This window comes from Phalacrocorax carbo, chromosome Z (genome assembly GCF_963921805.1).
Source record: "Phalacrocorax carbo chromosome Z, bPhaCar2.1, whole genome shotgun sequence".
In the NCBI taxonomy this organism is placed as follows: domain Eukaryota; kingdom Metazoa; phylum Chordata; class Aves; order Suliformes; family Phalacrocoracidae; genus Phalacrocorax; species Phalacrocorax carbo.
In genome coordinates, this window is record NC_087548.1 from 12,752,868 (window position 1) to 12,766,874 (window position 14,007).

At 40.8% G+C, this 14,007-nt stretch overlaps 1 protein-coding gene across 3 annotated transcripts in view; it reads left to right on the forward strand.

Annotated features, from left to right (window-relative positions):
- UNC13B (unc-13 homolog B) overlaps positions 1 to 14,007 on the forward strand; it is a 219,221-nt gene that overhangs the window by 126,584 nt on the left and 78,630 nt on the right. For all 3 annotated transcript variants that reach the window (XM_064439130.1, XM_064439128.1, XM_064439129.1), the window contains 4 exons: positions 121 to 167; positions 5,423 to 5,501; positions 7,206 to 7,280; positions 7,785 to 8,004. In XM_064439130.1, coding sequence (XP_064295200.1) covers positions 121 to 167; positions 5,423 to 5,501; positions 7,206 to 7,280; positions 7,785 to 8,004 — 421 coding nt within the window. The remainder of the gene's footprint in view (positions 1 to 120; positions 168 to 5,422; positions 5,502 to 7,205; positions 7,281 to 7,784; positions 8,005 to 14,007) is intronic.

A 14,007-nucleotide genomic window follows, 5' to 3' on the forward strand; every position in this document is an offset into this window, starting at 1 on the left:
TATGCATTTTCCTGCATGCAGTGTGGTCCGTTATACTTCCCTCAGAATACAATCTGAATACTTTTTCTGGTGTTTTCGGAAACTAATTTCATGTTGTTCTTTTTTCTTCTCCCATTTAAGGGTCAAGATGAGGCTGATCCATCGAAACCACCCTGGCTCAAAGGAGGGTAAGTGGTATTTTGAGACCTTGTTTTCCTGTCTTTATAATTACAGTGTCCTTTGAGGTCTGCAGTTCAACCTAAGTAAAAGCAGCACTTCTGATGTTTTTAATGGCTGTTGTCAGGAATAATCACGTGGCCATACCTCGTTCAGGGCCAAGCTGCTGCTATATTTCAGAGTCTCCTTTTAAACAGTTAGAGGTAGGCTGTGCAGCTCTTCAAGAGAACTGTGGTTAAGAAAAACGTTATAGCTGCAACGTATAATCTGTAACGTGGTGGTGGCAAGTGCTTATGGCAGCAGTATTAAATAACCCTTACTGAGCACCACCGAGTGGTCTGGATGAAATCTTTTTTCCTGAATCAGTCACTGATGGCACCAGGGAAGGGAAAGAGTATCTCAGAAAGATTGCTGTGTCTTTTGCTCTTAGAAGAAATAAGTAGCTTTGGGAATGTTTCTGTCTTTGCAGTGATTTCTGTGGTCATTGTAGTAGTCAAAACTGCAGTAACTCTGGAAGTCATTGCAGTTTGTAATTTTTAAAGCCTTAATAATCATGCCTCATTTGCACAGGTGAGAGCGAGAGGCTGTGCATTCTCTCCACAACATGCTACTTGCAGGAAATGAAGCAGACAAATTCTTGATTGTGTGTAACTTCAGCATGATACTCTGCTTAATGGGTGCCAGCATGGTATCTTCCCTAGAATCCTCTCTGGAAAAAAAAAGACAATGACACATTTTACAAGCTGCTAGGTTATGTGCCTTGTATGCAATTAGGGCAACATGGTTCAGTGGTGGTGCACTCATTAGGAGCTGACATAGCAGCAGCTTTGCTCTGAAATCTCAGCAAGAGGTTGGCTTGCTACATGCATAAGTTAATTCCCATACTACTGAAGGAAGCTCTCCTAGTAAAATGCAATGTTAAATTGGGGGCTTCATTATACAGCTTTCTGCTTTTGGAGACTTTGTTCTGTGATGTTGGTATTCCTGCAAAGCATCCTCCACACCTGCAGATGCCTGGAGCTGCCTAGCAACCCCACGCTTTCCTAAGGAGCCCGGGACTTCGGTGAGCAGGTTGCTGGAGAACTGGCAATAAGCAGGAACAGAAGACAGTGATTTATTCTAACTATAAACAGCACCTCCTCTTGCTTTAACAAGGAGACAATGTACTGAGTTTATTGGTTCACACACACAAGATGATTTCCCAGCCTGAAAGATGAATACACCTACAGTCCTGAAATACTTAAAATGTGCTTTGTCAATTCAAGGCAATGTTTGCTCTAGTGTGTAATTGTTCCCCTTTCTATGCAACATATAACAAAACAGTCTGGCTACTGTAGTTTTGACAAAAGTTTGGCTTATTCACTGTATCCCCACATGCAAGGGATTTCCAGAAAAAGGTGGTTGTGGGTGGTGAACCTTTAATTCCACTGACAGTCACGTTGTGGCTTGTTAGCCACAAAGTATATTAAAGCAATTATGTTTGGAGTTCTTCCTTCATATGAAGATTAGAGTAGTGGTGTCATTTGAAAGAAGTAATCATCTGTCATTGCAAATCATTTTTGCTTGCTTAAGTTTTCAAGAGTTAATGAAAACATCTGTGTGATATAATGTATATTAAAAGATGGATGCATGCTTCAAGCTATTTGCACTTTTAGCATAATGCAACAGTAGCTCCCAGTCTGTAATCACTGGCTTTAGAGGGATAGCTTGAGAAAAAAGTACAATTGTATTATGGATCAGTCTCTGGGTGTAATATCACATATATATATATATTATTTATTAGTGTGAATTGTCTTCTCATACGGAGATGCTATTCACTCTTCAATACATCACTCCCTAATAATGCTATAAATATTACATGCATTGCAGAGGAGAGTTACCCTATTACATATAAAGCTACAGTGTGCATATCTGAGGCACTGTCAGTACTTCTGCCTGTGCAAACACTGTAATTTTGTTAAGTGAAGTAGAGATTGTGCTTGAATAAAGAGGCTGAGGTAGCTGAAAGCACAACAAGCTGAGTAATTCTGAAAATTAAGTATTGCTGCTGAAAATTCTTTTTTTTTTTTAAATATAACAAGCTAAAAGCAGGTCATCTAAGTGTTTAAGCACATAGGTAATAGGATACCTTTCTTCAGTGGTGAACAGACGCCCCTGTCAAATTGTCATATGCTCTGTCAGTCTGGCTTACAACTGGTTCTGTCGTAAACCTCAGTCTATCATAAATGTTTTGCAACAAACCAGGTTGTAACTAGACATGTTTCTCCAGCACAATAACTTATTTAGGCTCACCTTGAATTTATAAAACACGCAACTTCAATGTTTTTCTTTCCTCTGAAATGTGTCAGGGTATAACAGTTCCCTTTCAATTGAATTTGAAAAAAGTAATTATTGGTAATTGTGTAGAAAAGAAGTGTAAATTCCCAGCTGTGCCATTCACTTTGAGCAGGAGGACTGACTATGGATTTTTATGTGTGACCATTTTGCTGCACCTTTTCAGCTTACAGATTCTCGCTTTCTGTTTTGCATATGCTTTCCTAATTCAAGGGACTTGACACAAATCTTTGACCCAAAACTTAGCAATAAGCTGTACTGTGGTTTAAATAATGCTGGAATTCTTGGCATCATCTGGGTAGTCTTCTTTGACACCTATTTTACCCCAAAACAGTGTCGCTAGTATCAGAAAGGGTTTGTAACATTAGGGCAGCAGATGAAACTCCATGTTTGATCCCAGCAAGACCGTTCTTGGTTCTGATAATTTAAACACTTTATGCAGATATTTCTTATTTTTTGATGTGCGTCAGATTTTGTATAATAAGCCAGAAGGGATTATTGCAGTGTAACTTGGGCAAAAAGTTTTTCTGGAATTTTCTGCTGGAAATGAGAGTAGCCGCTAGTAAAAACACCATGTAGCCTCTCTGTAAGGATTTCCAGCATTGGAAAACTGTTCTCATTCTTGGCCAGAGTTTCCAATAGTTTTAATTAACTGCTGTAAATCTCCACCTTTCTCATGTCCGAGTTTGTCTTCCATCCCCAGCTGTGAGGTCTAGTTGTCACAGCTGACTGTGGGTGGTTTGTGTTCATCATGTAGGAGCACAGAGAGCCGTGCACAGTGCTGCGGTGGAAATGTGACTCATGCTGCATGCAGAGCCAACGCAGTTCGCGCAGTTACCCGTGACTGCTCACCTTCCCACCAGGCTTGTTCAGCCAGCAGCAGCTGTCAACTCAGCTGTGGCTCGGACATGTCACCCTCCTACAGCCCATCAAAAAAGTCAACTTTACAATTACAGCGCTATGGCATGTTTCTGTATATAATAGACTGTTTCCCTCTTTGACACAGCCCTGTGCTAGGCTGTGCCATGACATCCTTGTCCATCCTAGAGCATGGTCTACTATAACATAGGTTTGGTCATTGTTTGTTGTTTCCTGGATGGTTTTTTTTGACTTTCGGCTGTATTGAAAGAGGATTTGAGTAGGTCCTGCTTGCCAAGGGGTGCAGGTTGCCTCTTGTCACTTACCAGCCTCCCAGTTTTCATGGCATGTGCAAATTTATAGTGGTAGTTTGGTGTCCTAGATTGTTTTAAAGTTTAGCTCCATGTGTGTCTTTTAATGCAGCGAGAACAGTTTGACCCAGACTCCTAGTTCCTGTAGTCGTGGTGTCTTAAAACACTTCAGCTGGGTGTGGTGTACCAAATCAGCAAAATACACAGGTTAAAAGTGCCAGCTGGCTTATCATACAGCTGCAAAAAGGTGCAAGCCAGCATGGTATGGGGTGAAAACAAATGGTTAAGGATAGAGAGGGAGAAGGTTCCTTTGCAGTCTCTGTAGCCAAGAAAAAGGCCTTGGGAACCATTTTCTTAGTGTTAGCAAGGCATGAGAGCAACGCAGAGATGGGGAAGCTGAGTGAGACATGGAGAGGGGCTGTGGGTTTTGGCTGGCGGCTGGATGATCATTGCAGGGAGGGAGTCACTTTGCAGGTCTGTTCTTCAGTTTGGGACAGATACGATAGGAGCAACAGCAGCGAAATGTGTGCTCAGTTTCCAACCTTAGCAAAGGCCTTAGAGATGAATGCAGTTGATTTACTGGGGGCCTTTAAGATGAATTAACAGACCTTCTTCAAGCACAGGCTTACATCCATATGGTGTTACCAGTGAACTGCAGGATCCAGATACAGCTATCCAGGCTGGTCTTGTCAGGAGGAGTGAGGTTACAGTGTTTTATTTCAGCAGGCTCTGAGTGTTGCTGGCGTAACTTTGCCACTTCCACCAGCAAATGGCAGCTCTTTTGTGTAGAGGTCTGCATGGCTTGAAATGCTGAGCACCAGAATGGTCCCTTTTCTAGAAATAAAAGTAATCTCCTTTTTCCTCAGATGTGAGGTTTTTCCTAACAATTATATGGACCTCTAGGGCCAGGATTAAGTATGTTCTAGCCTAGAATCAGATGACAGGTAGCAGCATCCTGCCCCTGGGCTGATCCACTTTGACATGCTCCCTACCAACCACTGACAACAGGCAGGAATATCTGGATTGTTGCATGTGAAGATGATAACCACTTAATAATTCTTTGCATTAACTTTACATTTTCTTGAGTATAATCTTCTGCTTGATTTTGCTTCTTTCAGTAAAGCATCCACCTCCTTACCCTGCCAACCCTAAATTAATTAATGGAAAGCAAGGTGATGGATAAAGACTGGAGACAGGATGTTTTCAGGTTTCCAAAGTCTTTCTTGCCATGTAGTACTCAATGCCAGTAGTAAACTATAAACTGAGCTCTCCCTAAGGAAAAAAAGGTGCTTCTGGAAGGAGAGGCATGTGGCTCAGTTACCACAGGCTAAGCTGCGTGTGAATGACTGCTATGGAGCTCTGGCTCTGCTGTTTTTGCCAGATCTATGCCCCACAGAAGCCGTAGGGTCAAGGCTGGCTTCACCCACCATGATGGCAGCAGTGACTGAAGCACTGGGTGCTCTGCAAGCACGTGCCTAGCCTATTCTGCGCTGGCTCAGACCTGAGAACTAAGAATAGGGAAATGACCTTTTTTCAGTGTTTTAACAACTTTGGTTTATTATTAAGTTGCATTTGCAGTGACCTGATTCTTTCCATTCTCATTGACTATGACATTAGGAAGGAGACTGATGTTTTAAGGAAGTTTTTTGGTCGTCTGTTTATACTGTCTCTTACTGCTTACTGAGATTTTTAGTGAAAGTGAGATTCTTACTGCTCACTGCTGAGATTTTTAAATCTTTTTGGTTTTCATCCTGAATTTCCAGGCCTGCAGGTGGTCTCTATGGCATTGATAGCATGCCTGATCTACGCAAAAAAAAACCAATTCCACTCGTCAGTGATCTGGTAAGAGATTTTTCTTCTGCTACACAACTGTTAGTGCAAGTGGCTTTACTTTTTGGCATATGGTAACATTCATTGTCACTTCAGGAAGCTGAAGGTTTCCTCTTTAGTTAAATTATTTCTTGCAGTAAGGGGTTAGGAGTTGTGCTTGGAAAAATTTCAGTGAGAATGAGCTCCAGTTTCGCAGACAGTTTCATTCATTTGGCAAAATTAAGATATTTTTCATGTTCTTTTTCTTTTTTATTCTACACAACATATTTGATTATTTTTAGGCCTGCATTATTTTTAAATGCTTTCCTAAAAATTGCATTTTGGGGAAAGTTACAATGTCCATGTGAGTTTTGGCAATCTACCAGGAGGCTGGAATTTCAGAGAATAGACAAATGAGCATATGTGCTTGGATTTTTAAAGTAATTCACAATATTGCCAGTAGGCTTCTGTACTGAAGAAGCACAAGAACCAAGCAAGTAATGAGGACAAGTTTCATATGCTTGTGTGATATGGTGAAATAAAGCTTCTGTGGGACAAACGGTTTTCTGTTGGCTGCATTTAGTACACGTAGCGATTTCATACTTGGGAGAAATGCTGTGACTGCTGAAAGACCAAAGTTTCCATATCCTGTAATTCCTGTGAAAAGATGCATGCAATTCTCTCTGCCAGCTTTTGCATGGGAAGCTTAATATGTGGCTTACTAACTGCTTGTATCTTGAATTTTCGCAATAACGGCATTAACTTGTGTTACTTCCTTTGTATGCTTTCATTCTCTCTCTCCACAGGCCATGGTAAGTGGCGCTAAAGACTATCCACCAAATTTTCACCAGAAACAAATATTATTTACCTTATTTTACCTCCACAGTTTTGCTTTTTATTTTGAACCTGCAGTATTGCAGTGCATGCGTATCTGTCCTGCTCCATCACTGATAGAATGAACTTTTTTCAGTCTGTCTTCAAACATGATAAATCAGAGCATAAATGGAGGTTTCTGATAGGGCTTGGTGATTTCAAAGCAGAGGTTGCTAGCTTTAATTTCCATCTCTGCCTTCATCTAACTGGAGTGGCTTGCTGAAGAAGTCCTTTGTATGCCGGTGGGAGGTGCTGCAAAGGCACTGCCCTGTGCTGTCCAAGGCTGCAGAACTTAGTGTTGGTGCGATGCAGTTTTGAGGGGAAAATGCTGTTCATTTTATTCAGTGATGGCCAATGAATGTGATACACCAGCACATTCAAACCTGTGCTCCCAACCCAGTCTGTTCTGTGTTTAACCTCTTTATTTGTAACCCATTCTCTGTCACATTTGGGGGTGCTGTGTATGTTGTAGACATGATGAAATAATCCCCTTTCGGCTATGAATAAAGTTAGATATAGAAAAGCGAGTCCCACGTAGTGATCTTAGGCAAGAGCAGAATTACCATTGCTACCAGAACGTAGAAATGGAGATGTGAACCCAGGTTTCATCTGCAGTTCTTACCAGAGAAACAAATAAAAATTTACCAGAGTAAGACTGGTTGTGGGCACCAACTTGGACACCTTTCAGAGTATGCATTTCACTCTTCTTAGAAGTGAGCTATCATTTAAAAAAACAACTTGAATGTAATAGACTGCTGGTTTATTATCTGGGATGAGAGAGTCCCCTTGGTAACATCTCTGGGCATGTAGTGCTGGTGCATTTCTGAATATTGGTGGTGAATAACAAACTTTCTTCCTCCTTAGTCACTGGTTCAGTCTCGGAAAGCCGGAATTACCTCAGCAATGGCCACTAGAACATCTCTCAAAGATGAAGAGCTGGTAAGTGGGAGGGTTGCTTGGCTCCTGTTAACTTTTAGTAAGCAAATTAAGGGAATTTGGCTCTTTGGGATGCAGAGCCAGCTTCACAGATGTCTAAAAATATCTATGCAAAGCTTCTTGTATCATTTGTTTAAAGAAACCAAACATGTAAAAAATAACATTTAAAGTGTCATTATGATCCTGAAAAATGTAATCTTACCATTTCCTTCTGTGCTACCTACCATGGGGGACAGTGTGTGAAACTTGCTTTATGCAAGTTATCCCTCATCCATGAACCTTAATTCTTTTCTTTCAGCTCCTCCACTTTTTTTAAATGCCTTGAGAAACATTTTTGGAAGGATGTCCTCTACTGCTGCTTGTAAAAGTTTGATAAATTTGACTACCTCACATGTACAGTTTTATTGCTCTGCTCATGCCATTTGCCTTAAAATTCATGTTTTAACCAGCAAAAATAGGTTCAATCACCTTCTTGGATGTTGGTTTATGTGTGCTTTTGCCTTTCAGAAATCTCATGTCTATAAGAAGACCTTGCAAGCCTTAATTTACCCCATCTCCTGTACAACCCCGCACAACTTTGAAGTGTGGACAGCCACAACTCCTACCTACTGCTACGAATGTGAGGGGCTGCTGTGGGGCATTGCACGCCAGGGAATGCGCTGCGGTGAATGTGGGGTCAAGTGCCATGAGAAGTGCCAAGACTTGCTCAACGCTGACTGCTTACAGAGTGAGTAGTCTCTCACGCATGCAAAAGTGTTACCAGAGCTTTCCTAAATGTACACGATACCTCAGTGATCAGTAAAGCTGCGTTTATTAAAATGAATTTCTATTTTCTGAAAAGGTGCCATTGGGCTAAGCTGCACTCATCACCCCTAGGACACACACAGCTCCACTGACACAGAAGAATTTCGCTGCAACATTGTGCTTGATTTGCTTTAATAGAAGGTTTAATTCTTGACTCTTTCATGTCTGGTTTTAAGCCATTTAATGTTTAATCTCTCTCAGTGTCAGCTTAGGTGGTGTATTTTCTAACATATCATGCATGGAAGAGAGGCAGTGGACTAGGTGAACAGGGTACTAGGCTGGATACTCTGACTTTTTTTCTGTCCCTCCTGCCCTGGTATCCCAGTCAGATTGCTTGTTTTAACCATCAGCCTGTTTTATTGTTTTAAGCTCTTTAGAGCAGCACTGGGTTCCTGCTTAGAGGTAGACTCCATGGACTTAGCTCAGGTTCTCTGTACCAGCTGCAGATTGGCAAGGCATTTTGTCTTCTTGACAGTAGGGTCTCGTGGCTGAATTTCTTTAGAGACCTGGGGCTGAGCCAGCACAGATGATGGGTCAGACAGAAAGGTAGGTGTTGTTTGAGTGTATGGGCAGTATTTAATCTTCCTACTAGCTTTTCTGTTTATTTTGAGTTGGGTTTTTTTTCCTGCAGTGTTCAAAAACTAAGCCCTCTCTTCAGAGAAGAGCTCTTCAAAGAGCTGTGACTTTGCAGAATGAGATCTTACACAAACAATAGAGAAGTTTAAAAGGAAAAAAAAGAGTGAAAGTATTAATTTAGGCATCTGGCTTGATCAAGTTGTTTTTATTTGCTTGTAAAAGAGTTTCTTGGTTTGGTCTCACATTAATGTTCCTGCCTGAGAGCAAAATATCTTAGTCTAAATGGAATAGAAATTTCTGCCATATGTGTTAAATCTTGAGTAGGAAGGTGGGGCTGTTTCTGCTCAGTCTTGATTTTGTTGGCATTCCAGCTTGATGGATTAAGTCTAAGAAATCAGAAAAGTTTGTGGAGTATAAACAGACTTACTGTAAACCCATGTCAGGTGATTGTAGGAATATAAAGAGTAAAATCTTGTATCTGCCTTGGGCTCTGGTTGTTTGGGAAAGCCAGACTGGATGATCCAGCACGGGATACCAGTGAACCGTAGGTCATTTGTTTTTCTTATGCCTTATCTCAAGACCCCAAATGGACATTGTTTATGCTTGTATTTTTGATGCCTGCAGAGTTTTAAGTAAGTCATAGTTAGGACTGGAGTTATTTGCAATGGCTTATTTATCAGACAGCTGATACTGGTGAAACATCTCTGTTCCTCCTCAGTTTTTTAGCGTTTCTGTATTTGTCTTTGAGGGTTGCAAGGTGATCTTTACAGTTTATAGCATTCGAGCAATTGCATCATTGACCTTGGCTTCATTGCAACCGTTTTGTGACTAAGCAAAGAGCTGCTGTGTTGCAGTTGGTTCAGGAGAATTTAGTTAAGCCATAACTCAGTTTTCTGTCAAAACCTGATGTAGAGGGTCAGTTAGACTCAGGACAACTTTATTTGTTTCTGGAGTTCACCAGAACCCTCTACTGACTGGTGATTTTTTCAGTATTTGAGATGAAAATCTGTCAATATGCTCATCCAGGCTTGATTCAGATGCATATCCAAGATATTTTAATGCTGCAATGGAGTTGTGATATCTCAGTTTGGAGAAAATGCTATGGAGAGCAGAGGAAAATTAGGTTCGCAGCAGCAGTGAGGGAACGAGCACAAAGCTGTTGTACGAGCAGAGGTCATGAAGTTGAAAACAACAGAAGAAAAAGTAAACTTAAGTAGCAGCTAATGACTAAGAGGAAACATATTCCTACAGGGGACAGCTGTAGCTATCCATCTTCAAGAAGGGAGACTTGAGACTGGGATGGGTACTGGAGAGAGTTCAGTGGTAATGAGGAAAATAGGCAAATGTCTCAAAGAGGATGGTATGAGTTTGTTAATCTTTCAAAAGAGAGGCTTGGCAGTGTGGGACAGGACAAGAACAGGAACGATGCTGTTTCAGACAAGTGAAAATAACCATACCAGGTCTGTCCCAATAGGATGTTTCTAAAGGGATGTTGTGGAGCCCAAAGCAGAGGTTTAAGACGTGTGTGTGACTCCTATGGCTCTGGATTATTCTTGCAGTTATCCATGGCTTAAAGCCTTTCAGAGCAGTACATGCTATGTTTAATAGCTGGCAGTGATGGCTCTGTGAATTGGTTTAATCCTTGTTTGAACATGTTTATGCCTGAACTATGTTGGGGAAGAGGGAGATAAGCAGCAGGGAGGAAGATGGTCTGTTTGAGCTTACTGTTTACAAAAGAAAAAGTGGAATAAATTTGCTGTAAGAAAATTAAATGTGGAAGTAGAAGACAACTTCAGTGATGAGAACAGAGAGTCTCTGGAACAGCCTCTGAAGAATAACCATAGGGGCAGGTTTTCTAATCTCTGGTTGGAGTTAAATAAGCTTATGCAGTGGGATGTGGGATGTGATGGTGGCAATAGTCTGTGCTTTTCTGCGGAATAGAAGCAACAACTGGAAACAACTCTATTTTTCATATATGGCAAAGCATCAGATAAGAACTTGTTATTCACAGGACTGCAGATGTTTGCTTTGCACTTTTCCTTTCAAAATGTAAACACAAGATATTTCAGCATGCAGAGTTAAAGAAACAGAGAGGATACAACTGAGAGTACACTGGGCTCAAAACTTGTGAAGCCTTGAGAAAGGTAAAACCCAAACAATCAAAAACTTTACTCACTGAGTTATATGAAAGCTGTCAGCATCAGAACGTGGAAGATACAGAGACCGTGAACTGGGAGGTTTGTGCCCAGTGTGAGTGTGGTGGTTATCATTGTCTGCAGTAGAGATGTAAAGGAAACTGAAGATGGCAATTGTGTAATTAAAAGACAGAGTAGACAGAGGAAAGGTAGTGCTGAGAGATTAAGAAGATGGTGAGGCCAGTATGTGGATGTGCTGCGGGTTTGGGAAAACAAGTGTTATCAATACTAGAAATCTATTAAAAGGCTTTCTTGTGTAACTATATCCTTTGCTTTCACATGTTCATGCTAAAATTCTTCTAACTGGAACCCACCAGGCCAGAAAAAAATGGAAAAATTAAATAAATTTTTGTATATGTTTGAAGAACATAGGCTGTGCTTGAGGAATGAGAAATGTGGCTTCTGGGGGACAAGCAGTGGTTTAGAGATCCAATAAATTTAAGACTGAACTTTCTTGTATATTGAATTCAGGAGGTGTTTCTTCCTAACAGAAGCTTTCTTGTTGCTTTGTGTGTAAAAAAAACCCAAAACGCTCTTGGGACATATTTTCACTTAGGTCTGTTTAAGGCTTGCAGAAAATATTACATTGGAGTAAAATGAATTTTCAGGCTGGTAACAAATACAGTTCTATTGATTATACCTTGGTGCCTCAGGATGTATCTTCACCTGTCTGTGTAAGTTTTCCACAAAATGTTGCATTGGAGTAAAATGAATTTTCAGGCTGGTCAGAAATACAGTTCCATTGTCTGTGCATTAAAATTTTGGGTAGATACCTGGGGTTTTATTCCTTAGAATAAGAATGTGCTGTTTATCCATCTTCTATCCTTTAGTACCTTTCTGTGGGAAATAAAAGGATTTCTTTCCCCAAGTCTGATAGAATTAAGTTTGGTTATTTCTGCTGAGGGTGTTTGTCTCTTACCCACTATAGTTTGAAGAAACTGAGTATCTGGTACAGTCAACAGATGTGTGGGACTGCCATCATGAAATACTCAAATTCAGCAATGCTTTGTTGCAATTTGAAAGAAAATCCATTTGCAGACCAGTTCAGCAGGGCTGTTCCACAATTTGGCAATGTCTGAAGTGCAGTAAACTGGAACCAGTTGTGGCATGTGTACTGCAGCCATCTGATTTATGGCTCTGTTGGCACCAGGTTGTTTCTCTGAGGGGATGTTCCTCTATTGTAGTTACTTAGAAGATACTATACTGATGATGGGGCGCTTACCTTTTTATCGTAAGCTTATAAATACTTGTTCAAGAGAAGATGCTTTCTTTTTAGCCTTCTGCTATTCTTAGAAGTACTTGAAATCTCTGCTGCACAGGTACACTTCCTTTCTTATTTGGTTGACAATGGATGGAGGGATGTTCTTTAAAATTCCCATAGCATGCAAAGCTTTTGGAAAAAGAGAGCTTTTGTCTCTTGCCCTGAGCACTGGTATAATACTAACTCAAATATAATGGGTTAGACAATGTTGGTATCAAAGGAAGAGTAAAGCTGGGGATGTATGTATAGGATACCAGGGAACGGATGCAGAGAAGTTGGCAGAATTTTGAAGAGGGTGGAAGGACATTATGCTACCAAGCTCCTAGTGAAAGGGGCCCATACAGTTCTGCACTAGCATTTGAAAAGCTGTAGTAATCTGCTTCTGCAAGTGTGTCTTGGGTTTGGTTTTTTTTTTTTTTGTAATGATGCTAATATAGTCCTCATTAGGTTACAGTTAAACCTGAGAAAATTGCCCTGGGGTATCAGAATCTGGTCTTCTGGAGATCTTGTCAATCAGGAAATGAGATCTCAAGCTTCAAACTGTTGTTGAACATGAAATCTGTGTTGCAAGTGTGATTAGCCCTGTGTCTTTATTAGTGCTTCTTTATGGTGAGCTGGAGCAACAAACCTTGGAGAACTTCACACAAACTGTTGGGGCTGCGTTACTGAATGTCCTGCCTTTGGTACTGTTTCGGCCCTGGGGCCTTGGTTCACCTCTGGAGTTCTTCAGTGCTTTTTGACTCAGGACTGGAAGTCAGGTATATCCATTGCCTTTTGGATGAGAAACGTTTATGTGTTCCACTCTGAATTCAGAGACTGTAGTCCAGAGACCAGCTCAGTGAATGGACTGTTAGTGAGACTGATTAAGTCACTCCTGTGATAATCATCTTGGCTTCTGGTTTGAATGATGATTAGACACCATGGTGATGAACACTTGTGTGCTCCCAGAATCCTATGTAGGAAAATATTTGCACAGAAGGAGGAAGGATACCTTTATTTGAAACTTGAATATCTATTTTAAGTTTCAGGAATATATAATTTCTAAGCATTATCCGCCTACTGAACAGCTGTCTTCTATCCTGCCAGTGTTGCTTTCTTGACTTTTTCCTGTTAAAGCATAAGATAACAGCACTGGTGGCTTACTAATAGCTGTATCAATACAATTCCCAATAAAGACATTTTGCCTTTCTGTTTCTAGTCATAAATTGACTCATAATTCAGTCCTAAAGTGGAAGAGAGAAGGAAAGCCCAGTACCATTTGTATGATACTGTACATGGTACTTGTATATTCCCGTGCCTTTCTATTGCCATTTACAGGGCTACTTGAAAAGCTGGCCAAAACCTTCTTTTAGCAGCTGAATGAATACAATCCAAGTCCAACAGCAGGTAAAGTATCCTCTGCCATTCAGTATCACATACTTTTTAGGTGATTAGTCCCCTGATGGTTATTTTGGAAACTGATGGTTCTCTACGAATAAACAGGTGTTAAAATTTAGAAAGAGCATGTTGTTGAGACAGAGGGTTTATCTGTTCTTTATTAGTCCGTCTGATTCTGACTTTTGCATGGCAGTTCAGGTGCAACCTCTGCAAAGAGAGAGAGACCTTTCCCAGGGAAGGAATGGTGGAGCCTTCTTACCTGAGCAAGTTATCTGGGCAAAGTGAGGGATCAGCATGGATGGAGGTGGGAGGTTTCATCTGAAAGTCAGGAGGCAGAGCCAAGCCTTAGAGGTGGAAAAAAAGAGGGGGCTCTGTGTGTGTGTGTGTGTGTGTGACATGGTGTCCCGGTTTCAGCTGGGATGGAGTTAAATTTCTTCCTAGTAGTTGGTACGGTGCTATGTTTTGGACTCAGGATGAAAATAATGTGATAACACACTGATGTTTTAGTTGTTGTTAA